A 24521-nucleotide genomic window follows, 5' to 3' on the forward strand; every position below is an offset into this window, starting at 1 on the left:
AACACAACTTGTAGTCGTGACCGCGAGGTCAGCGCAAGAACGAGACGAGACGCGGTGATAACATCTGGTGGAGAGTGCCAGCAGCGGGAGCGCGAGTGTCCGTGTTCCTAGCTTACCTCCCGCTGCGGCTGGTTTCTGGCACCTTTTATTATGATTCTAACGGGGGCGTGTAGAAGGGCGGAACGGGGGGAATTCCGGGAGAGCGGGAGAGCGGGAGACTGAGAGATCATCATGTGATGCATGATCTCATCTGGCTGCTACGTGCGGAGAGGAGCATCAGCGTCTGGGCCTAATCCTCACCTGGGGGCAAGACCATTGTCCCTTTGTCCGGGACACCCGGTGGTTGTGAGCCAGGTAGTTCATGACCCGCGGACTCATCAGGGGATGAGGGGTGGGGAGCGGTGCGACCAGAAGGAGCCGCCGTGTGCCAGCGCCTACTTACGGTGCTGCTGTCAGCAGTGCATCCCTACATCTCCTCCTTTTTTACATTTAGAAGGAGGCCGAAATGTTAGGGCGCATTTAAGGGCCGTCTTCCTCTGCGTCAGCCTGGCCAAGCTGGTCGAGCGCTGCTTGTGCAGCATTAGAACTTGCTATGTATGTAAGGGAAAGTCGTAGGGTTTCTTACAATACGTTACAGGCAATATTAGATATACATTGAATGAAACAAGATCCGACGATGAGGACACAATCAAGCCAATGCAGAGCTGTACAATATATCTTAACCATCTCCCCGTAGCCAGCCCAGAGGGCTGACCACCAGGTAAAACGCCATAATTTCAGATTAGATACAACATCTTGCAGTTCACGCGACTTTCATATGAATCAAATGGGAATTATCAGAAAGATTAAAACAACACATATCATGTATATTCTCACAACCTTGGTGATGCAATAACAACAAATAATCAATAGCGCACGATTATCCAAAAGTCGCTGATCGTTCCTGCTGCTCGGAGGCCAGAGCATCCAGAGCAATGGGAGGTGGAGTTGATGGACTCCTCGCGAGGCACAGGCCAGCCGGCCAATGATCTTAGCTTGTAAGAAGCGCAGTCCGACTCCTCTACTCAGGGAAGTCGCGAGGGAGACTTAACTCCGCCGAGAGGGTAAACTGGCCGCCCGCAAGAGGGGTCGAGGGCAGAGTGGAGCTGGCGGGCGACGGGCGTCCGGCTCCCGGTGGAGCCTGAGTGCAGGACGATGGTGAGGCGGCTAAGGCAACAGAGAGTCCCGGCAGAAAGCCGAAAGCAGGGATATAGGTTGAAAGTTCTCTCCCGCAAGTCCAGAACCAACCCTTTGGGGAGCAAGATATTTCCATACACGGGGAATGTCCTCCGTGGCGCCGCAGAAAGTTCCAATTGGCCGAGCCAGTGAATGGGCTCCGGTCGGTTCACCTGTCATACCGGCAATGCAGGCGCAAGTATTGGACTTGTGATTGGCGACAGTCTTGGTGACATGAGAGGGCCGCCGGGAGGGTTTGGACGACGGGTCCCCAGTCAGCTTCATAGAGTACTCTTGATGGATGAAGCATCTTATAAGGGCTTTAAACCAGACTGGGCTAGGAAGTCTCCAGGGCTTTGCAAACGGGGAGCAGGCAGGAGCTTAGCAGGTTCCCCGACTTGTGTGGGTAATCTCGCCCAGGCAGAAGGATCCTAAATCGCTGGCAGCCGCAGCAAACTGCTTCCAGGATGTTGGTTTGGTCAATGTGCTCTGGCCAGGGTGGCCGACATTTTGCTACTGGCAGGAGGCAGCAGAGCAGGCAAGTAAGCGATGGTGGCCGCCGAAAGCTGGCAGTGATGATTTGCAAAGAGGGCGCAGCCAGGAGTGTTCTCGGCTACGCCTCGGGTGGCCTTTTGCTACGCGAGCAGCTCTTTGGAGCTTGGCTTGGCGGCTTTGCTTTGACATTCCCCCCAGGTCATCCGGTCCTTGGACCTGCTCTAAGGCCGGGTGGCTGTATGGCGTTCTGCTGGAGGCCGCTTGGACGGATCCTCCAGAGAGATGGCGCGCCCATCTCCGGGATGGGGTTGTTTTCCTCCGGCGCCATTCCCATGGGCTGCCAGCCCGGCTATGGCGAAATGGGATCCACAGGAGATCTTGTAGGGAGAATTCGGACTGAAACACACCCCCTTCCCCAGGCGAGTAGGGAGGGGGCCTGGGTCCTGCCAGGCTTGGAGAGCCGTATGGCGGAGGTCAAAATCAAGCCGTTTTGTTGGATTGAAGTGTGCTTGATATAAGACTCGACTCATATAATGGAAAGCGCTTCATCTTGCAGTCTGCGGCAAAGTAAGGGTTGCTTTTTAATGCAGCTCTACTGGGGCCGCCACCTCTCTAATTCTTTCTTTAAATACCTTTGCTTTTGACAGGAAGCGGCAGAGTGGGTAGGCGTATCCTGATGCGTGGAAGCTGGCTTCAGAGCCGCCATCAGGGTAAGGCCAAAGCGCAGGGTCCGGAAAGCCTCGGGAGTGAGGTGCAAGTGCGGACCCCTTGGGGAATTGTGTACGGTATGCATGCTAAATTTCTGGCAACACAAAAGAGAGGGCTTGATGCGCATGTGGGATGGGGTGGAGGGATGATGGGATGTATGAGTCTTGAAAACCGTGCATGAGTTCTGAAATTGTATGAGTCTGAAATTGTGTGCATCGAGGAATGCTGTTGTAAATTTCAAGCGGCAATAATGGACAATAAATAAGCTTATGCGTTATGCTTATGCTTTGGGTGATGGATGCATCCCATTGGGAGGTAAAGCAATTAGGCAATTAGGTGAATTTCACACACAAAGGGGGGGGGAGGGTATTTTGCAGGGAAATATACTTACCGCGGACCTCGGTGGTTAGCGCCAGAGGCTGGAAAATGGTGCTGAATTTTGTAATCTAATTATCTTGGGGAATTCGTCACCGCCGAAACCGGCTTCCTTATAAGGGCGGCCAAGCCGCCTGGCCTTGCAATAATTCGTGTTCATACAGTCACCAGGCGCCGCTTGGGCAACCACAACCCACACAGGTTATGTGTGAACTTTGAAAGCGCAGCATCTCCCTTGACTCAGAGGTTTCACTACCTGGGTCACTGCAAACCACTCCTTATGAAGGCTGCCGCTAAGCTTCCCTTCATGGCGATGATACAGCCACAAGCCAAAACAGGTTTGTTAGGGGCATAGTGGCTGCAGCCTCTTTAAACTGGGGCCTGCCGTCCTGGCAAAGTGCTGGGCGTACCACAGGACGCGGGCTCCAGATTTTAATCCAGGGAGGGCCAGTCAGCCAATTGGCACCCTCCCGCCTTTGCTGCTGGGTTGAAAAAATAAATAGAGGGAAGAGAAAAGCGAAAAAGGGGGGGAAATAGTTTCATGGGCGGAAAGTTCGGAAAATGAGTTCAGAAGGCATACAGTTAGGATCAATAATCTGTGTGATGGGTTTATCCATCCCAGACTAGGGTCGCTTTGACCTGGCCCACGGTGATCCCTTCCCCAGAGATTGACATGGATGTCCAGGAATGATGGGCGGACTGTGAGCCGCCGCCGAGTCTCTGGGCTATGGACCGTGAGCGGGCGGATGCCCGCTCGCTCAGTTTGTTTTCCCCACCCCCCAGATGCGCGGACAGGTCTCGTTGGCCACCGGTCAGGCCACCGGCTGCTCTGGATGACGGTCAATATCAGCCGTGTCCACTCAGGCCCTTGAACAGACACCCTCCACGGTGAGCTCCAGATACCGGGCTGAGCTTCCATGGGTGTCTCCACCGCGATGGTAGTACTGGCTGCCCCTGATGGCTGCCGGGCTCGTGGCCTTTATTACGCTGATGGCTGGCAGCGATGGGGCAGGAGGATCGAAGCAAGCGCGAGCTGGTTCCGCTGGGCAACTCCTATGGATGTCTGCCCAGACTTGGAGATGGATGGGTCCCCTGGCGCGGAGTCGACACATCTGGGACGGCGAACAATCCCCTGTTCAGCGGCTGAGGCCTTTGGCACCCAGCCCAACGTCCCCGGTAGGGATGGGGTCGCCATACTGGGTTGGGGCGACGGTGACCTCGTGGGGAACTTAGCGAGATGGGCTGGGTGCCCGGAGCCAGATGCCACGAGAGGTGGTTTGGGTCTTGGCTGCTGGGCTCGTTCCCAGTACTCTCCCCTTGGTCCCGCTGGGGAGATGCCCGCGCTGAAGCCTCTCCCCGCACGGGCAGTCGCCTCTCCAGTGGAAGCCTTTCGGCACAGGGCATCGGGTTTTGGTGGCCTTGGGGCCTTGCCTCTTTGGGGAGGACCTCCTCCATCGGGCCAGGCCCCGCCGGCTGCCTACACTCCTCTCCGGAAGTGCGTCCCACCCGGCCGCGAATTAAGCAGTCACCTGGGGCTGCCCCTGGCGTGGAGAGTGCTGCGCGAGGTTAGCTTGGTGGGCAGAGGATCAGCTGTCCTGGCAAGCCTTAAGCATGTCGGCCAGTTCAGGATCTTTGCTCTTAGGCCCGCGGATTGCCTGGGCGGCACTCCAGTGGAGGCGCTTTGGCGCAGGCTGCGATCTGTGTATGGTTCTCCAGTTGCACAGTGGCTAATAGGAAGGCGCCCAAAGGGTGATCAATACTGCACAAGCGATTATCGGCCGCCCTCTCCTTGGAAGAAATCTATAATGCCCCAGCTCCAAATAAAGCCCAAAATATTCTAAGGGACCCGCCCCATCCAGCACACTCTCTTTTAAACTGCTACCATCTGGCAGACGCATACAGGCCCTCAGAACTAGACAAAGAGGCTTAGAGACAGCTTCTACTCTAGAGCTGTGGCTATGCTAAACTCCGCTTCATATTGATGTATCGGGCTATGTAGGATGGGGTGGAGGATGATGATGTATGAGTCTGAAATTGCATGAGTCTGAAATTGTATGAGTCTGAAATTGTGTGCATCGAGGAATGCTGTTGTAAATTTCTACAGCGCGGCAATAATGACAATAAAATGCTTATGCTTATGCTTATGCTTTATGCTGAGGGAGCTCGCTTTGGGCCTCCTCGCCATATCTGCTACCTGCCTCTTGGCGGGCCTCCTGAGCCCACCCACAAATCTCGGCGAGGGCTCTTGGGGTTTTCGTCGATGGCGGAGAAACTTTGGGTTGGCTACGGGCATTAGGAACCTTTGATAAACGCCTTTGTGGTATTTATCCAGAGGCAACCGTAAGGGTATTCTGGCAGGACAATCTGATCGCTGGGGCTGGCTGGCGCATCGGGTCAAGAAAGTTGCGCCGGCAGTGTGGGCGCCACCGAAGTGCTCCCCTAGCCACACACTGCTGGCGAACCGCTTCCCAGATCACCGCAAATTGCAGGGCTCAAAAGCATGCTTAAAGGTGGTCTTCCAGCCATCCGAACCATTAGGTGATTCCCGCGCATCGCTTCCAGCATGCCTCTACATAGGGGCTGGTGACCTTTACGCCCCGCATCGCCATGGAGCTCGTGAGGATATTATAGCTTAAAGGGCGGTATCGACAACTCCGCTTAACAATGCCATCCTCCCCGCATCCGTGAAGTGAACGGGCATAAAGCGGATATCGCATCGCCTTCCGCCAGCTTTTTTCGCAGGCTGTGGTTAATATCGCTCATGAGGGTTTGAAACCCGCCTAATAATGCGGGCGCTGACGGAGGTGCTATGGCTTCAGAAAATGAAGGCGGAGCAAGGGGAGGAAGCGTCGGTTTCCGGAGAATTTGAAGGAGGCAGGGGAGCAAGGGCAGAAGACAGGCCCAGTTTAGAGGATAGAGAAAATTCCGGGTGAAACTGAAGATCGAAGCAAGGAGGGTGGCCTAGCAGCAAGGGAGCCATAGGTCTGCAGGCTGATGGCTGGTTACAGCATTGTCTCCATCGCCAGTAGCAGTGACACCGGCAGCGAGGCTCTGTGCTAAGAGTGCTCGATGTTTTCCTTAATCCCAAGATTCAATGTCCCCTCCGGGTACCATGGACATTGAGCTTCAATCTCCTCTAACCACCGGCGAAGCTCCCCCCTCTTTTACGGGGACTGCCGTGAGCCGCTAACGCTTTTAGCTCGTTAACGCATTTGTCATAAGCCCTGCTTTTGCAAGCTCCCATACTTACCGTGTTCCGCCGGACGAGAGGTCCAGACTCGGTCCCTGATGTCGCATCCAGCCGGACGGGCTATACCGGAAGGTGGGTCCTGGATGCGCCGATCCAGCTGGACGCCGGTACCGCTGCCCTTTCCCCAGGCGACGGTAAGCAGGGTGGAGGTTCGAGGATTCCCGGTTTCGCACCAGCTTGTAGTCGCGGACCGCCAGGTCAGCGCAAGAACGACGGTACGCGTGATAACATCTGGTGGAGAGTGCCAGCATGGAGCTGAAACCGCGGTTCCGTTTACTCTCCCTGCTGGTTTCTGGCACCTTTTATTATGATTCTAACGGGGCCAGAAGGGCGGAACGGGGAATTCGAGCGGAGAGCGGGAGACTGAGAGATCATCATGTGATGCATGATCTCATCTGGCTGCTACGTGCGGAGAGGAGCATCAGCGTCTGGGCCTAATCCTCACCTGGGGCAAGACCATTGTCCCTTTGTCCGGGACACCCGGTGGTTGTGAGCCAGGTAGTTCATGACCCGTGACTCATCGGGGTTGAGGGTGGGGGGAGCCAAAAGCGACCAGAAGGGTCAGAGGAGCGCCGTGCCAGCCGATTTACGGTGCTGCTGGGTCAGCAGTGCATCCCTACAACAACTTTCTATCATTTAAGGATAAATAATAGTGAACATATAGTGAACATATAAATATATGCAGCACAACTCAATTGAACAAAATCTTCAGTGCTTTTTTAAAGAAAAAAAACACTCAGAACAGTTGCTACCACTAACCGTGTCCAATAATGAAAGAATAACAAGAAAGTCCAAACTATTAATCAAGCAGGGCTTCTTTCTCTCATCTGGCCTTCTGCATCTGATGTAGCTGCTGCAGGTCTTTCCTCAATCTGGGCCTGTAAAAAATAAGTAATTCTCTCAATTGAACTGTAGGCCTCCCTTCTATTGCAGGCCAGATCAACTGAGGAGGGTGGAGCTCTTGCGGTTGGTAATAAGTAAGCAAGCTTATCAACTGCACATGCTCAGTGAGCTCCTACCCCCTGGGCCCTAAGATCCAAACAAAACAAAAAGACTAAAATGGCATGGGTTACATAAGTTTAAATGGGACCCATACAATGTCAGTTCTTAAGCTGAGATTGCCTTCTGGACTACTGTCCTTTTCTCTGTTTGTTGCATTCATGTCATGACCCACTTTTCTTCTGTCATGGAACATTTAGGGTTCTTAAATAGTCTCCTATCCAAGCTTTGTCCAGAGCCCAGATCTAGTTTTTTTCCGCAAGACTGTTGTATCTTAGGAATATGACAGCAGCTTGTCTAGTTCAGCATCCTATTTTGTAGTGTGGCCAAACAGATACTCTCGGAAGGAAGGAGGCAAGGCATAGAAGCCAAAACCTCCTACTATTTTGTTGGCCTCCATCACTAGTATTTAGAGGGTTACTGCTTCTGAACATGGAGGTTCCATTTAGTCATTGTTGCTAATAATCATTAGTGGACTATTAACTGTTTGTTGCATTCATGACCCTCTTTGAATTGATCTAACCTCCTAATGCAAGGTGACCAGATGGTCACCTTTGTGATGCGGGATGGGGAAGCGGCCGCAGAAGTGCACGGGCTTCTGGGGCTTGCTGTTTGCCGCCCTGTGACAGAGCGGCAAACAGCAAGCCCCAGAAGGCCATGCGCTCCTGCGGCCGGGCGGCCGGGCGCACGGGAGGCTGCCGCACTGCCTTGTGCCCCCAAGGCAGTGCAGCAGCCTCCCAAAAATCGGGACAATTTGTAGAACGTGCGGGATGCGGGACAAATTGTCCAAAGGCGTGACGGTCCCGCCAAAAGCAGGACGGCTGGTCAGCCTATCCTAAAGCCATCTAGCAGTTACCTAGTTTTTCCTTGATCTGAGGTCTGCGGAATGTGTGCGTAAAGTGCCATCAAATTGCAGCTAATAGCAACTCAGTGGGGTTTTCAAGGCAAGGGGCTAACAGAGGTTGTTTGTCTTCCCCTGCACAGCAACTCTGATATTCCTTGGTGGTCTCCCATCCAAGTTCTAGCTAGAACCAACCCTTGCTTAGCTTCTGAGATTTGTTGAGATCAGGCCAGCATGGATCAGCAAGGTCAGGGTGTCATGGAATAGACACCCCAAAATTTAATCTTTGCTATCTGGCCACCATCCTCCTTGGCTTGAACTACGGTAGGAGGCTATATGATTTGAATGGAATAATATCTGTATTAGTAGCTGCAACCATATTTTTCTCTGATTCATTCCTAAAGCATACATTTAAAACTGAAAACAGTATTTTAGCTAGGCAACAAAAGAGGCTGATAAAAACCTAGAAAGCATTCCATGTTCAGTTAAATACACTTGAAGGAAAATGATGTATGTTTATGTTCAGCCCTTTTTGATAACCAACATATTTCATTTGTTTTTCCTTCAACTGCTGCAAAAAATATAATGATGTGCAATGATGCAGGCGTCGTTTTCTCAGTCATAAACAACATATGTTAAAATCAATTGCATATGGCTATAAATTTAAAAGAGACAAAAGTCAGAGCCAAATTACATATTATATACGAGATACATGATTAGCTCCCACAGCTTTTGTTTTTAGTGAAATTCCTTTGCAAGGAACCAATTAGATTACAGAAAAGTGGCGGTAAGGCATGGAGGAAAGGGTTAATGCAATCAGTTGTATTTTCCTTACTGAAAACCACCCCAAGCTGCTGTTTTTCCTTTATGGGTTGAAGGGGTCCACCCCCACCCCAGCAAATAATAGCTTGTGTGAATGTGATTCAGACTGGGAAAATATAAAAGAGGAAAAGTATTGTCGAAGGCTTTCACAGCCAGAATCACTGGGATATTGTGTGGTTTCCAGGCTGTATGGCCATGTTCTAGTAGCATTTTCTCCTGACGTTTCGCCTTCATCTGTGGCTGGCATCTTCAGAGGAAAAGGTTATACAGAAACCTCCACCACAAAGTTCATGTTGAATTTAATTAAATGCAATTGTTAATGTTAGGATACCTAATCTCAAATTTCATGAATATAGTGTTGTTTGTTCATTGCTTTGATAAAAGGATCTGGTTTTTGTGAAATTTATTTTCAACCAAGTATGTACATCATAAGAACAGTTGGAAAAGTTTATACAGTGACCATTTATTTTATTGTGGTTTAATTTTTTTTTGAAAGCCAGACTGTTCTTAGTTCAGTGGATCCATAAACATGGTAAAGCTTTTTGTCTTTATATCCTTAAGTATATTCTAAAAAGGGCTTTTTGGCTGTTTCTTGTATAATTATATTTGAACAACAGCAAATGCATCGATACTTTAAATTTTTTTTTAAAAAAAATGTCTATAAACAGTGCACATTGTAGCTGTAAAAGACCATCTAGGGGATTGTTAGAATTGACCCTTTGAAGCTGTGCAAATAACCTGTGACATGTAATCTTGCAGCAGGAAAGATTTGCCCAGGTTCTTAGAATTATAACACCCAGCAGACTCTGCACTATTCCAAATCCCATATTATGGGTTCCAGCAGTAGGGCTGTTGTTTTCCCCTTCCCTGCTGTTTTAACAGTTTCATGACAGGAAGAAATTCAGCAACTTCACATCTCCATTTTGGGAAACAGTGAATCTGGCAAGCACATGGAGGGAGAGGCTGCCAGATTCTCGCTGGGCGTAGTGGGGCATGAGGGGATAGGGTTGCCAGATCCAGGTTGGGAAACTCCTGGAGAGTTGGGGTACAGTTGGGAGAAGACAGAGTACTGAATGGGGTTCAGTGCCATAGAGTACATTCTCCAAAGCATCCGTTCTCTCCAGGGGAACTGATCCCTGTAGTCTGGTGATGAGCTGTAATTCTGTGGTATCCTCAGGTCCCACCTAGAGGCTGGCATCCCTTGCTCAGAGGCTCTCCAGGGGAACTGATCCCTGTAGTCTGGTGATGAGCTGTAATTCTGTGGTATCCTCAGGTCCCACCTAGAGGCTGGCATCCCTTGCTCAGAGGCTGACTCTGTTTCAGGAAAACAAACGAAACCAAAATAAGATCATACTATACACTGGCCATTTGGCTAAGGTGACCAGATGGTCACCTTTGTGAACCGGGACGGGTGGTCGGCCACGCGTGCATGCGCGTGCAGCCGCAGGAGCACACTGCCTTCTGGGGTGCTCCCATTTCCCGCCCTGCCGTGCGCTCCTTTGGCCGCGCGCGGGAGGCTGTCGCACTGCCTTGCGCCCCAGAAGGCAGTGCGGCAGCCTTCCCAAAACCAGGACACTTGAAAAAACTCGCGGAACGCGGGACAAGTTGTTTTAAGGCGGGACTGTCCCGCCAAAAGCGGGACGTCTGCTCAGCCTACATTTGGCCTTCCATTATTTTAATTTTTTTCCTCTTTGAGTAATGCTTTTCAGAAGTCTTGACTATTGCTTCACACACTATCTAATTTTCCTTCTGTGATTTTGTTTTTAAATTTGATTTTATTAGCGGTTGGTTGAAGCAGCTGAAGATGCTGATCTCTACCATGAGTTCAACACCTCCCTGGTGGTAAGTCATATATATTTATACAGGAAAACTGATTCTACATTATCTTTCAATAACAAAAGGCTTAATTCATGTTTCTTAAAACTTTGGGGAAATACTGACCTTGTTCAGCTTCCATATGGAGCAACTAGTTATCTAAAGTCTACTTCTCATAGTGAAATTAAATGCCAAGCCAATTTTCTATGTGCAGTGAATTGCCTCTGAACGTGAAACATTAACAATGCTATCCTAAGCAGAGTTACTTCTTCTAAGTTTGTGGACTTCAATAGACTTAGACAGGTGTAACTCTGCTTAGGAGTGGACCATAAGTAATGTTGCCCTACAAGGCCCCTCCATTGGAGGGGAACCTCCTAGCAATCCCCGGCCCAAGGGATATCTGGCTGGCTTCGATGAGAGCCAGGGTTTTTACAGCCCTGGCTGTGGCCTGGTGGAACAAATTGCCCGGTGATGTCAGGGCCCTGTGTGAAGTATGTCAATTCTGCAGGGCCTGCAAGACGTGTTCCACCAGGCCTTTCCCAACTAGCTAGCCAGATTATTGTAACCTCTTTCGGTCTCCGGGGGGAGGGGGAGGAAGGAGGGGTGGAAGGTGGGAAGTATAAACATACGCCATCTATTTTAGCATTTTGTAAATCTTTTAAATTTAAATCTTAAATTATTAATTGTTAGGATTTATATTTTAATGTCTATTGTTATGGTATGTTTAATAAATGTTGTAACCCACCCGGGGCCCTTCGGGGATGGGGTGGGATATAAGTCCAACAAATAATAATGTGAATCATGTGGAGATCAGGATAAAATACATACATGGCTACTCCAGCAAGGGTCTTCATGGCAAAAGTGTAGCAGATATGGTTAGTTTGGCGCTGGGGGATGAGGAGTGATCGCATTCCTAGTTTGCCAGTTAGCATCCAAAAGCTTTTGATTCTACTGTGGCTGGCCTGTGCACATGTACAGAACCAGTGTGGGCTTGCGCAGTGAACCCACAAAAATGAACATCAGATTTACAAATCTAAACATGAATATAATTTATATAAATGGTTGGTGAAAATGCACTGGCATTGTACCATGTGATGGTTGTGTGGATGGATAGTTACTACGGTTGCCTGGCCAGGAGGACTGATTATAGCACAGTGGTTCTCATAGTGGCCCCGCCCCCGAACCCCCCCATAAAAAAATCTATACCTACGTCCCTGCTAGACACCCAACAAATTTTGTTGTAACAGACTAGCAACCTGAAGACTCTGCAGAGGAAGGCAATGACCAGCCATATCTGCTATTCCTTTGCCGTGAAGACCCTTGCTGGAGTAGCCATAACTTGATTCTGACTTGATGGCACTTCACCAAATGCTTGTAGATGATGAAATTAATGATTCAATCAATTGTGATTACATAATGTTGTACCTGAACTTGATTAACTCTTAAAAAATAGACTGTGTTAGATTTGAGGCTATCAATGGGCCTTTCCCCACTTACCCACGAGAGGGGCAGCGACAGCGCAGCCGCCCTGACGCTGCCGCTGTCGTGCCCCCTCAGCGTGTGGCATCCCAGCACGCGGCAGAGTGCGGGGTTGTGGGGACGCCCGGGCGCGCAGCATAGGGGGGATCATACTGAGTGGGGAAACGCCCAATGATGAATTTAACACAAGTGTCTCCTAAACAAAAACCCAAACCATTATCAGGCTTAGTATTTTTATTTTATGTATGTATTTATTTATTCATTAGATTTCGTAGACCGCCTCATCCCCAGAGGGCTCTAGGCGATTCACAACACAAAACTAAAGAGCAGTCAATAAATAACTTAAATTACCTCTAAAAACATTAAAATCAGTATGCAGCATAACATCCCCATATTAGCGGCACCCGGTCTTAAGGCTGGGATGGACTGGCAGCGCCCCAGATGGAACTGATATAGGGCACTGCCAGACATGACACTATGACAGGGCCTCACAAGGGGGCAGCCAATCCGCTGCCAAAGCCCCAAAACCCCCAATTTTGGGGAGTTTCAGAGGCACAAATATATCAGGGATAAATGTTCTTGAATTTGCAGCACTACATTTTATTGCACTGAGGTTCTTCTGACTCATTTAGTGTATAAATCCACAGCAGTTCTGCAAAAAAAAAAAAACCCTCCCCAAACACTCTTCATTAGGGCTAAGCAATTAAACTGAGAATCACTATTTTCCTGTTTTTCCAGATGTATAGAAGTCAGGAATTTCCAACAAGGCTGGATCAGTGTTTGAATACAGATCAAAATGAAACTACATTGCAGTAGCCAAGAAGCTTTTGTGATAGCATTAATGGTGGAACTATACATAGCTGGATAAATTAAATGGTGTTGGGCTAATGATGTCTTGCTGTGAAGAGAAAGTAGCTTTGCCAGTTCTAAATATGCCCATCCAGGTGAATAAAGAAGGTTATATAAAGACCAGTGCTTCACACTAGCTAATAAGACAGTGTTAAGGAAACTCTTAAATTTAGAAAATGTAAGCTGCCTTCATCTATAGGATGCTGCATTTTTAAATACATTATTCCATTTAGGTTTGATTTTAGGTCCCCATAAAAATTACTCTAAAGAAAGGTAGGAAAGGAAATTTCCTCAAAGAAATTCTCTAAAAAGGTCTTAGACCTTATCCGTGTGCCAGAATTACTCCTGATTTTCTGGGGAGTCAATGCACAAGCTTTGGAATTGGTTTGGGCAGGGTTCTTCTGCACATCTGCCCTCCCTGTGTAGTTTTTGCAGTAAGGCAGTAATTTTACTTTCTTCTGCACACGGCTTAAATAATGAGGATTTTCAGTGGAAGGTGCTGTTATATCACAGCTCTCCACTTAAAATGGAAGGTCCTAAGATGTCTGTATAATGCTGCAGTGTTGCATTGATAGTTTAAGCAGGTTCTCTGAATTCTCAGCTTTCACTTCAAAAGAGTAAGTCTTTAGTGCCTTCCCTCACAGAGATATACCTTTCCCCTTAGATCTCCATGAGAGAAAAGGCTAGAGATTTTCTTTTTTTTAAAAGAGGAAAGCTGAAAATGCAGAAAACCTGCTTAAATTATCATTACATTATGTGGATATTTTAGGGCTTGTTTTTAACAAAAATTGAAATCATTGTCTTGGGGAGGGGAGTGGTTTGACGGTGGGAATACTGCAATCATTGAAAAGTGGGCTGGAGGTGGGCGGGAGTGGGCAGGATAAAGAAAATTGACAGAAACATTACACACCAGGAAAAGGCCAACTCAAAATCGGCTCCCAGAAAAAGATCAGGGTAAAAGTGGCCTCCAAAAATCTGGAAAAAAAACCTGGCAGGGGTTGGGGGAATGGAATGAAAACTGGAGGCACAAAAATGCACGTGGAAATCAGGGGATAAACAGAAGCACTTCGGGATCAGAATCAACAGGGAAAAAAATCCATGCAGGAAAGCCCACATCCAAAGTATTACTGTGGAATATTTGTTACGTATAACTAGAAGTAAAGCCCATTGTTTGAACAAATACAGTGGGCCCTAGAAAGCTGTTGGTGGGAATGACGCCCTCTGAGGGGGGCAACTCCTGCTCTCCCCCCTGCCTCCCCCCCCCCCCGTGTCACCATCTTCCTCCTTCTCTTACTTCTGTTTCTAGAGGAACAGCCTGGCTTCCCATCTCCCCATCTTTACAGGCACCCTGTTGGTCTGCCCCTCCCCTTGCAAAGCTCGATTCAAGTGTGGCAGGAGGGAGTCAGCCAGATGCCTGTGAATATAGGGAGAGTTATTCCCAAATCCATAAGCACCCCCCATTTGCAAAACTGGATCCAGGCTTTGCAAAGTGCAGTGGAGCCACCAGGGGGCCTGTGAAGATGGGAAGAGTTCTCATCTCTATAGGCACTCCCCCCACTGTTTCTAAAGCCAGGATCCTAGCTTTGGATGGGAGGGGGGAGCCAGCTAGTTCTGAAAGTTTGCTTGACAATCACAGCTGCTCAGAGTGCTGGTCTACTGCCTATTAAGAAGCAGTGAGTAGAGCTGGCCTCCCCAGAGGCCAGGTCTACCCATTACTTTCAATCATGAGTTGATCAGTCCTCTTGCTCCTTAGTGGGAAGGAGGGTGGGCAGGAGGTTGGCAGGGCTGTTGGCGGGGGCAGGCTGGAGGGTGCTTTTATATATTGTTAGACCCTGACCTAGATAACCCCAGATCTCAGGAGCTAACCAAGGTTGGCCCTGACTAGTATTTGTATGGGAGACCCTGGGTCATGATACAGAGGCAGACAATGGCAAACCACCTCTGAACATTTCTTGCCTTAAAAACTCTGTGGGGTTGCCAGAAGTCAGCTTTGACATGATGGCTGTTTGTGTGTGTGTGTGTCTGGTTAGGGGCTTGAGTTAGCCCATCTTCCTTCCATTTCCTGTTAATATGTGTTGAGCTGCACTCAGAATGCTCTCATGAAGCCATTTGGGATAGGCTGGTCTTTTTGAGGGGTTAATTTTTAAAGTAATGTTTTTCTTCACACCTGGGGAATATTCTAAGTGCCTCATAACTTGTATGCCTGTAGGCTTGTTTTGCTGCTTTTGCGACTGGGACGTGTGAGTGCTGAAACACCCTGACGAAAGGAATCATTTTGGGCAACAGGAAAGGAAGTGAATTTTTGGGAGGAAGGAAGAAAATAAAAAGCACTCAGAATCTGAGACTGTTGAAAAAGGAAAATGCTATTTTGTTCTAGGATAATATTTGATTATGAGCTCTACTCCCTACCAATACTGTGGTGCCTGCATGGTGCTGAAGAAAAAGGATCTAATTGTCTGATACATGGATAATCACATCTGTCTGGATATCTACAAAGATTATGAGTTGCTTTATAAAGCATGCTGTAGAGCCAGCATGGTGTAGTGGTTAAGAGCAGGTGGTTTGATTCCCCACTCCTCCACCTGAGTGGCAGAGGCTTATCTGGTGAACCAGCTGTGTTTCCGGACTCCTACATTTCTGCTGGGTGACCCTGGGCTAGCCACAGTTCTTCCTAACTCTCTCAGTCCCACCTACCTCACAAGGTGTCTGTTGTGGGGAGAGGAAGGGAAAGGAGCTTGTAAGCCCCCTTGAGTGTCCTTGCAGGAGAGAACAGTGGGGTATAAATCTAAACTGCTCCTCCACCTCCTCCTCTTCTTCTTTTTCTGATTGTCACCATGCATTTGCAGTGAATTCCTTGGACTGAAACCCTAGTTTGCCAGTTCAATATTCTAGCCAAAGGCAAACATAGATGAAAGACTCAATTAGCCATCAAAGACTAAGCAATTTGTAGGTGGAGAGTCTAAGCAGGAAGCTGGCGCAGAGGTCAGTGGAAAGAGTGTTTACAGATATGCACAGTGTGCATCATTCATCCCAATTATGTGTATCCCTGCTACTCAAACCTTGGCACACTGTAATGGACCCCCAGTGTGCCTCCTTACATCTGCAAGCATCCAGTTGGCAAAATTGCCAATTACCTAGACATTTTCTGTTGCCCAGATAGTTTGGAGCACTAAAATTCAGCTATGTTTGACAAAGCCATCAGCATTAAATCCAGTAGAATATAAAATGAGTTTGTGAATCTAGGTCAGTGAAATCCAGCATCTTCAGCGCAAGGGCAACCCAGGCAGGAGACCTCTGTAATGTATTATACTTTCATAACCTCTAAGTTTTAAGGGCACAGTCAGTGAAGAACAGGATTTCTTCTTATGAGAATCAGGCCTATTATGCACACAGTGCTTGTCCTGGGGCTGTTTTCCTCGCAGTGAGTTTTTCCTCAGTTTAAACTGGGAATTCTCTACCTGCAAGGCATCTCCAGCAGAGCCAGCCACTTCCTGCCACTTCCCATGTTGCCTGCCTCCTTTTTGTTTGTTTTTGACTGTACATTCTTTTAAAAAGAAAGAAACCCACCTTGGTCTGCTCTGCTGACCCAAAGAGTGATGGGAACTGTTATTGTGTGGGCAGGGGAAGGTGGGAAAGCAAGAGGGGCAAGCAGAGCTGAAGTCAGCTGAGGAAAGTCTCGCTTTTGGAGGTTTTGGAAGCCATGGTGCTTCTCTGATATGAGGTGCAGTGAGTTTGGGCGGGGAGTAGCTGTGCGCATAACCAAGAATCTGACATAAAGGGAAAGTATGCTCACTGTGGGGCAGACCAAAAGGGCATGAAGGGCCTCAATGTGGAGTACTGGTTAGAGCGCTGGCCTTGGTGACTTGGGTTCAACTCATCACAAAGCTCCCTGGACCCTCTTGAACCATTTATTCTCCTACGTTGTGGGGGTGGAGAGGAAACAAAACATGTATGTTGCCAGAAGCCCCATGCAGAAAGATAGATGAATGGTTATGAATCATTATGTAGATGGAGGAATTCCAGTAGGAACTCTTTTTCTCAGCACACATTACATCACACATTTGCAATCTAACCTAATAGGGTTGGTGTGAGGATAAAATGGAGGAAAGAAGAATGATGTAAGCTGCGTTGAGTGCCCATAGAGGAGAAATTCAGAGTGTAAATAAATACCTGAGGAGCAGTGCTGGATTTTGATGAAGAGAAGCCCTGGGCTGTTCCACTTGTGAGGCTCTTCCCAATTCCCCACCCTCATGACTAGAGGAAGCTGGAGTCCACAAAATGTGGTCACAAAATGGGATCCACTTCAGTGAAGTCCTGGAAGGACAAAATCAATACAGAAATCAATATTATTGTTGAATTCTTGGCTTAGAAGAAGAAGAAGAATTTAGATTTATATCCCCCTTTTCTCTCCTGCAGGAGCTTACAATCTCCTTGCCCTTCCCCCCTCACAACAAACACCCTGTGAGGTAGGTGGGGCTGAGAGAGCTCCGAGAAGCTGTGACTAGCCCAAGGTCACCCAGCTGGCGTGTGTGGGAGTGTACAGGCTAATCTGAATTCCTCAGATAAACCTCCACAGCTCAGGCGGCAGAGCTGGGAATCAAACCCGGTTCCTCCAGATTAGATACATGAGCTCTTAACCTCCTACGCCACTGCTGCTCCTAGCACAATATTACTCTTAGCACAGTATTATTCTGAAATGGAGCACAAGGAAAATTACTGAAGGGCTGTTTAGAGACCACAGTGCATTATGGTAGCATGAGTAATAAAAACCTATAACAGTGCCAAAAATATTATACACCTTGGCCAGAGGTCCCCTAGATTTTGGGGCCCTAGGCTTCAGCTTGCCCAGCCTATAGGTAAATCCAGCACTGCTGAAGAGCAAATACGAAGGTTGTACTAAAATCTGTATCACACCCCCATCTCTGTAATTTCTCTTCATCAACAGTTTGACTATTACAACGCTGTTAATATTAATGAAAAGGATGAAAACGATAATTACGTGGAGCTTGGAGATGAATTCATCCTGGAACCTAACGAGCACTTCAATAACTTGCTGGTGAACACAACGTACAGTGACATACAGCTTCCAACTAATGTCTACAACAAAGGTACAAGCACACCACCCTTTGTTCCATTGTAAAAGGTACAACAAAAACAGCAATTGAAGTAACAAAAGAATTGGGAGTGTCAGGAGAAGAAAGAGAGCCATGTATGGCTTCTGTCCTCTGCCTGTGAAGGTAGCATTTAATGCAAACATTGGCAGCTGATGCTGCTGATCTCTGTGCTGTGAACAGCTTTACCTGCTATTTCTTGCATAAGAAGCTTCTGTAAAAAGGACAGCAATGTACTGGGATTCCTTCCTCCCTTCTGACAGGTTGGCAAGAAAGGTGTGAGAGAGAAGTCAGACATGATTCTTGGTTTACTTTTTGTGTGTGGTCATGCATATAGTGGAGGGCAAGGTTTTTTTTTAACAGTTTGCACATTTGTGAGAATTTTCAGCTGCCCTATTTAAAAACAAACACATGAAAGACATCCAGTTTAGTTCCTAGTATCTCCAGCTGAGAAAAACTGGGAAAGATTTGTGTCTGAACATTTGGTATCAGAGTAGAAAATATTAGGTTACATGAAACAATCATTTGATTCAATATAAAGGAGCTTTGTACACATTTTCTAGCCCAAAAGATTGTTGGGAAAAGTATTGATAATGTGATATTGTGAGTGATGGTGCATCTCTACCCTTCCCTTGCTTTTTGTTCCTGCCCTCTTTATTAAGAAAACAAGAAAGAATTATCACTGACTTGCTTTTCCTGATCCCTTACTCACTCTTTGTCACAGACCCTGATATTTTGAATGGAGTTTATATGTCTGAAGCACTGAATCCTATTTTTGTGGACAATTTTGAAAGAGATCCGACGCTCACTTGGCAATACTTTGGCAGCTCTACAGGCTTCTTCAGACTTTATCCAGGTACAGATCTGGTTCCTGTTTGGTCAGAAAACCAAAGACCACTAGGAAAAGTTTTTGACTAGACTAGAACTGAGAAGTAAGATACACACCGGTCAATCTTAAGCACATTTAAGGCTGCAATTGCATGCACATTTTTTCAGGAGCAGGCCTTACTGAATTGGTGAGACTTACTTCTGAATAAACACAAATAAGCCTGAAAGTTAAATTGGTTTAGCTGGAGTAGTTATATGAATATCTAAATATTTCCCAGTTAAATCAGTGGGGCTTAGAAATGTTTAATTTAGATTGTGCCCATGGAGAAGGCTCATGTGGTAGTGACATTAATTACTTTAAGGGCTTCCCTTTAGCTGATGGCACCCCTTTCACTCTGGGTTGTCTTTTCCTGCAGCTCTTTGTGTTGTTTATTAGTACTGTATGCATCTATTGATCAGCTATTTGATTGCAGTGTGTAAACATTGTATCAAACAGGGAAGTGACTGATTAGCAATGTGGATCAGACCCTCCTTCCCCATCTTTGCTGAATGGAGACATAAAAAGGCCATACTAGTTACTAGGAGATTAAAAAATAAGGTTAAGGCTGATGGTGCAAAATAAAGTAAATACTTTTTTTATTGCTTAGTTAACATTCTCAAGATTACTGACCTTGTACTCTTTCTGGAAAATCCTGCAAGACTAACAGATTCCCCTGAACAAGACTTTTGACAAAACAGGGAATTATGGGGAATTTTAACTGAGTAATACAATTTATTTTACTTTATTTTGCACCATTGGCCTTGGCCTTAGTTTTTTAAAATCTCTGTCTTTGCTAGAACAAAGAAATATGGATCTCAAAGGGGAAAGGCTATATACCCAGCCCAGAACAAAAAAAAGAAATAATCCAGTAGCACCTTCAAGACTAAGAAAATTTATTTTGACATAAGGTTTCTGTAATCAACATCTGGAGAAGGGAATCATGATTGTTGCAGAAGCCCTCACTGCTTATCATTCCTTTGGATATAAGGCCTATATGTATACATGTTGTATAATGTAGGTTCTATATACCTATGATTTGTAATCTTGCACTTTGGTCTGTGGGTACTCCCTCTCAATTTATCACCTTCTTGAATCTGGAAACACATCAATTGTATATATACTGCTTTATAAGCCTCATTAGGATCAAGGATCAAGATAGGGAAAGATTTTGGGATCGTAGTCAACAAAGCACCGAAAATATCATCTCCAGTCAGCATTAGGAATTACCAAGAAAGGAACTGAAAGTAAAACATGGCAAACTTTGAGCAGTTCTGGCTGCACCATCTTAAAAAGTGGAGGAAAACAAACGTTATTGTACAGTGGTGGGAAGGACCTAGTCAAAAGCATGAAGAGCTTTGCTTACATAGAGAGCCATGTATTCTATCAGATCCATGGAAAACCTTTTTTGGGGGGCTGTCTTTTCAGGGATAAAATGGGTGCCAGATCAAAATGGAGTCCTCTCCTTTGACTGTAGGAATCGAGGCTGGTAAGAGAATTTGAAAACATGTATCCTGTAATGTCTTGTTCCATATCTTTTCATCTTCTGTACTGGCCTTCCTCTGCCCTCTAATATGAAGAATTTTGGGTGGAAAGAGTACATGCTTTGTCATGCATTTTTTTTTCCGACCCACCTGACCCACACACATCCATCTAAATCTATGCCTGGGCCATACAGATATTTAAACCGTGTGTGTGTGAGATATCTCTATGATGTGTACTCTGCAAAAATACAGAAACATTGTGCACAAGCCCAGCTGCATAGGGTCTGTGCAGAAGTTCAAGTGAACATCTGTAGGTTAGGGATCAGACTGACGAGGGCATTCCAGAGCAGGCTTACCTCTTGCATTCATTCCACCTTCTTGATGTGCATGGGCTTGTAACAGTTTTATAGAATGCAGGTTATAAAGGCTTAAATACCTAAAGTTGCCCTCTTACCAGGGTGCAGGGTTCAAATCAAATTGATTTTCTTTTCCTACTTCTCATGATCTCTGAGATGTCCCCTGGATATCACTGGGGAACTTTCAATTCCATTTAATCTTCATTTTATCACTGGTGGATTCTGCACAGGGCAAATACAACAGCACAATATAAACATTTGAGGGGGGCTTTGCACAGGTCCCATCCCCAAAACAAGTTTGCCCTCAACCCGGGATTTTCAAAAATAGTTAAACCAGTGATTTTTCTGCAAAATTCCGGGTTGGAGCCACTCCCGCTTGAACAGCCAGGCAGGAGGCTCTTTATTTCCCTCTCTTCCGCCACACTATCCACAGCCAGAGATAATCTGCCTGTCACAGCAATACGTTCATTATTGCCCTGCCATTGCAGGAAGGCCCCTTTTTCTTTTGCATATTGCACATGCGCAGCTACACAGGTGCAGCCGAGCAGATTGTGGGACGATCAGCATGGCTGTGGGGGTTCATTTCTGTATGCCTGAGCAGGTATGCATGTGTTGCTAGAAATAAAAAAGAAAAAGATAAGTATCTCTATACGAAGGCATGAAAGCAACCCGGATTGCTTTCATGGGCTCCAATTGCTGCCTGCATGGCATGCATGTGAACGGGTAGAAGCTAAATGAGTTCCTTTATAACAGTGCTTCTCAACCTTCCTGATGCCGCAACCCTTTAGTACAGTTCCTCATGTTGTGGTGACCCCCAAGCCTAACATTTATCCATTTTACAGATGGAGAACACTGATGCAGAGAGTCTTAGGTGACCCCTGTGAAAGGGTCGTTCAACCTCCAAAGGGGTCCCGATCCCCAGGTTGAGAACCACTGCTTTATAACAACTTCAACCCACTATACATTTGCTGTGCGGAATCCACCACTATGTCTTTTGAGACAGATAATGCTAAAATTGCTATCTTGATTTTCAAGTATGTATATAGTATTTTTTTCTAATGTATGTACTTTTTTAAAAAAATGGCAGAAGCCAAAAACAAGGGAATAACTCTGGAAGGGAACACAAAATATGAAGGCAGAAATGAAGAATGATGTAGAGCATTACTCTGCTAAGCACCCTAATTTGCATGTATATAAAACTTATCTGCAGTGACTATAAACCACTCTTAATCTGTATGAAAAATGTAATCACCCATAAGATAAGCTGTGGCTGAAGAACGAGGACCTTATTTGACTTTTTCTGTAACCGATTCTAGTCACAAAACTGACAGTGCATGTGTGATACAAGGTCTTTGTTCATGAGATCTTTGGTTCAGGTGAAACCTAAGCTGGATGCCCAAACTCTGGAGCTCTCTTACCTGAGGGTCGGAGATGTTGTGTTAAATAAGCAGCATAGTTTCAGTGTTATTTTGGAAAGAAGCATAGCAGTTATCAAATTAAATGGGAGAGAAATTTGTATGTTCTAATGATTCCATCATGCCCTTATGGCAGCCATCCATAATTTCTTCAGTCTGGACTTCCATGGTATGATCAGAATTATCCTCCTTTTCCCACCTGCACATTCATTTTGTATGCATTGCTTCATTTTCCTGTTGCTACTCAGGTATATCCAGGCGGCCACATCACCCAAAGATATTGTGATCGTTGTAGACATTAGTGGAAGTATGAAGGGCCTGCGAATGACCATTGCAAAACACACCATCGTCACCATTCTGGATACATTGGGGGAAAACGACTTTGTCAATGTCATTGCTGTGAGTGTGGCATCTTTCTTCGTTGCACTGTCCTTTCTCTGAGTCAGTAACTAGATATTTAATGACCCTGGACAAAGACTTTGGCTTGTCGGTTCTCATCCCATCCAAGGTGCCTTTCGAAAGCCTCCATCCACTAATAAGCTGCAAGCAGTTTGAGAAATTGCCCCCAAGACCTCTTCATACAGGCATAAACAACACAGATGATTAAGTCAATACTGCAAACCACATTTGTGTGCTGCAAGAAAATCTAGGGAAAGCCACAAAATGTTTCTTTCATTAAACATGCTTTATTAAGAGTCAGCCAAAAGCACATAATTGAAGACTGAATTTCCATTTTGTTAAAAAGATGCTTTTTGATCGCTGATTTTCCATTTTCTTAGAAAATCCATTCTGGCCAAGTAAACACAGAACTCAGGCTAACATATGTGTGATCAGATGTATGGTTCAAGTTCCATGCTGGGAGCATAATTCCATGACAGGTGCAGGATGCTTTGGATAAGGACCATAGTGCTTTGGATAAGGACAGAGGGATTAAATCTTGCCCCTAAATGAAACAGCTCTTCAGGGATGTGATTTGGCCCACTGGGGAAACCATGACTAGAGATGGGTTGTGTGTACATTTTCCCTGAAGGAGGGTATAATGGCTCTTCAGGGCTATATTTAGGTCAGGAAAATGTAGTGTGGCAGTAGGGAATGAAAGGTTTCAGAACCGTCTCCCGGTGTACTACAGCCCTGGTCTGAACTGGGCCCACATATGCCCAGGAATTAACTTCCCAGCATGATTCTCAGAACACTTGACAGATCATGAACCTGGGAAGGAAGGGAATAATGTGTAGTTAAGCCTCGGAAAGAGCTGCCTCAGGTCTTTAAAAGAACATTCCCCACAGCCTAGACTTGTTTTAGGTATTTCAGTTAGAAGGTACTCCAAGGCATCCCTGCTTTGGTTAACAATACAAGGAACAGATAGGGGCTGTTGGGGAAAAATGCAGACTAACAGTGTGTTTTCAGATTGAGACTTCAATCAGAGTTGGACAGAGTATTTATTACTGAGAGCAGATCTCATAGGATTGCAAAGTGATGAGAGTTTGCACATTCCCTGTCTTTTTTGTAGAGAACTTGAAGTGCCCAGATAGGAGCCAAAATAGATGTTACACTTAACTCATGACTGCCATAGGGACTCGTGGTAAGATAGCAGCTGCTAGTTCCCCAGGGGAACTCACATCTACAGTTCTGCTGGGATCTGACTTGGATCAAGACTTTGTGGGGAACCTTTCTTCCTGTACCATTTTCCAGTGGCCATCAGGGAGCTGCATGGGTACATTTACAGTCCCTCAGTGGAACAAATCTCCCCAAGGCTCATTTTGGAGAAAGTCCAAAATCCTTTCTTCCCCTGTGCCACAGCCTTGCTCCAAACTGGACCCCTGTGGTTCCGTAGAAGTGAAGTCCCATGTTGAACTTGCAGAACTGTGTTTGACCACAAGTCCCCTTGATGGCCACAAGTTAAATTCATAATTGATTAATTTATTTATGTAAGACATTTATTAGCCACCTCTCTACCATTTAGGAACTCAAGGCAGTTTATAGTAAGGAGAAGAATAGAATACATAAAAACACCAGTTAAAATCAGTATTTTAAAACTACTGGTAGTCCTAAGAGCCAGTCAAATGCTGTCATGAAAGATGGAGAGTGAGGAGGTTGTTCTGTAATCATTGGGCAGCCACAGAAAAGGCCCTCTCCTTTACCTAGTAGATGAGGTTATTTAGTTGATCCCTCTCCCTGTGATCTTACAAGGATCATATGGCAGAAGACAGTTCTTCAGATATTCTGGTCCCAAGCCATGTAGGGCTTTAAAGGTTAAAATCGTTACTTTCCATTTTGCTTGGGAACAGACTGGGAGCCAGTGTAATTGATGTAGAATTGGAATTACATGATCCTGGTAATTGGCCCCGACCAGCCATCTAGCTGCAGCATTTTTCACTAGCTTCAGGCTCTGAACACTCTTTGACTCTCTTCTAAAAGTAGCAACAGCAACAAGTTTATTAT

General features: G+C 46.3%; 1 protein-coding gene across 4 annotated transcripts in view; it reads left to right on the forward strand.

The window, feature by feature from the left end:
* Window positions 1–24521, forward strand: part of CACNA2D4 (calcium voltage-gated channel auxiliary subunit alpha2delta 4) — a 197073-nt gene that overhangs the window by 24493 nt on the left and 148059 nt on the right. For all 4 annotated transcript variants that reach the window (XM_048499810.1, XM_048499812.1, XM_048499811.1 and 1 more), the window contains exons 4-8: window positions 10488–10547; window positions 17794–17956; window positions 18684–18815; window positions 20253–20313; window positions 22328–22478. In XM_048499810.1, the coding sequence (XP_048355767.1) occupies window positions 10488–10547; window positions 17794–17956; window positions 18684–18815; window positions 20253–20313; window positions 22328–22478 (567 nt within the window). The remainder of the gene's footprint in view (window positions 1–10487; window positions 10548–17793; window positions 17957–18683; window positions 18816–20252; window positions 20314–22327; window positions 22479–24521) is intronic.

This window comes from Sphaerodactylus townsendi, linkage group LG06 (assembly GCF_021028975.2).
Source record: "Sphaerodactylus townsendi isolate TG3544 linkage group LG06, MPM_Stown_v2.3, whole genome shotgun sequence".
Lineage (NCBI taxonomy): Eukaryota > Metazoa > Chordata > Lepidosauria > Squamata > Sphaerodactylidae > Sphaerodactylus > Sphaerodactylus townsendi.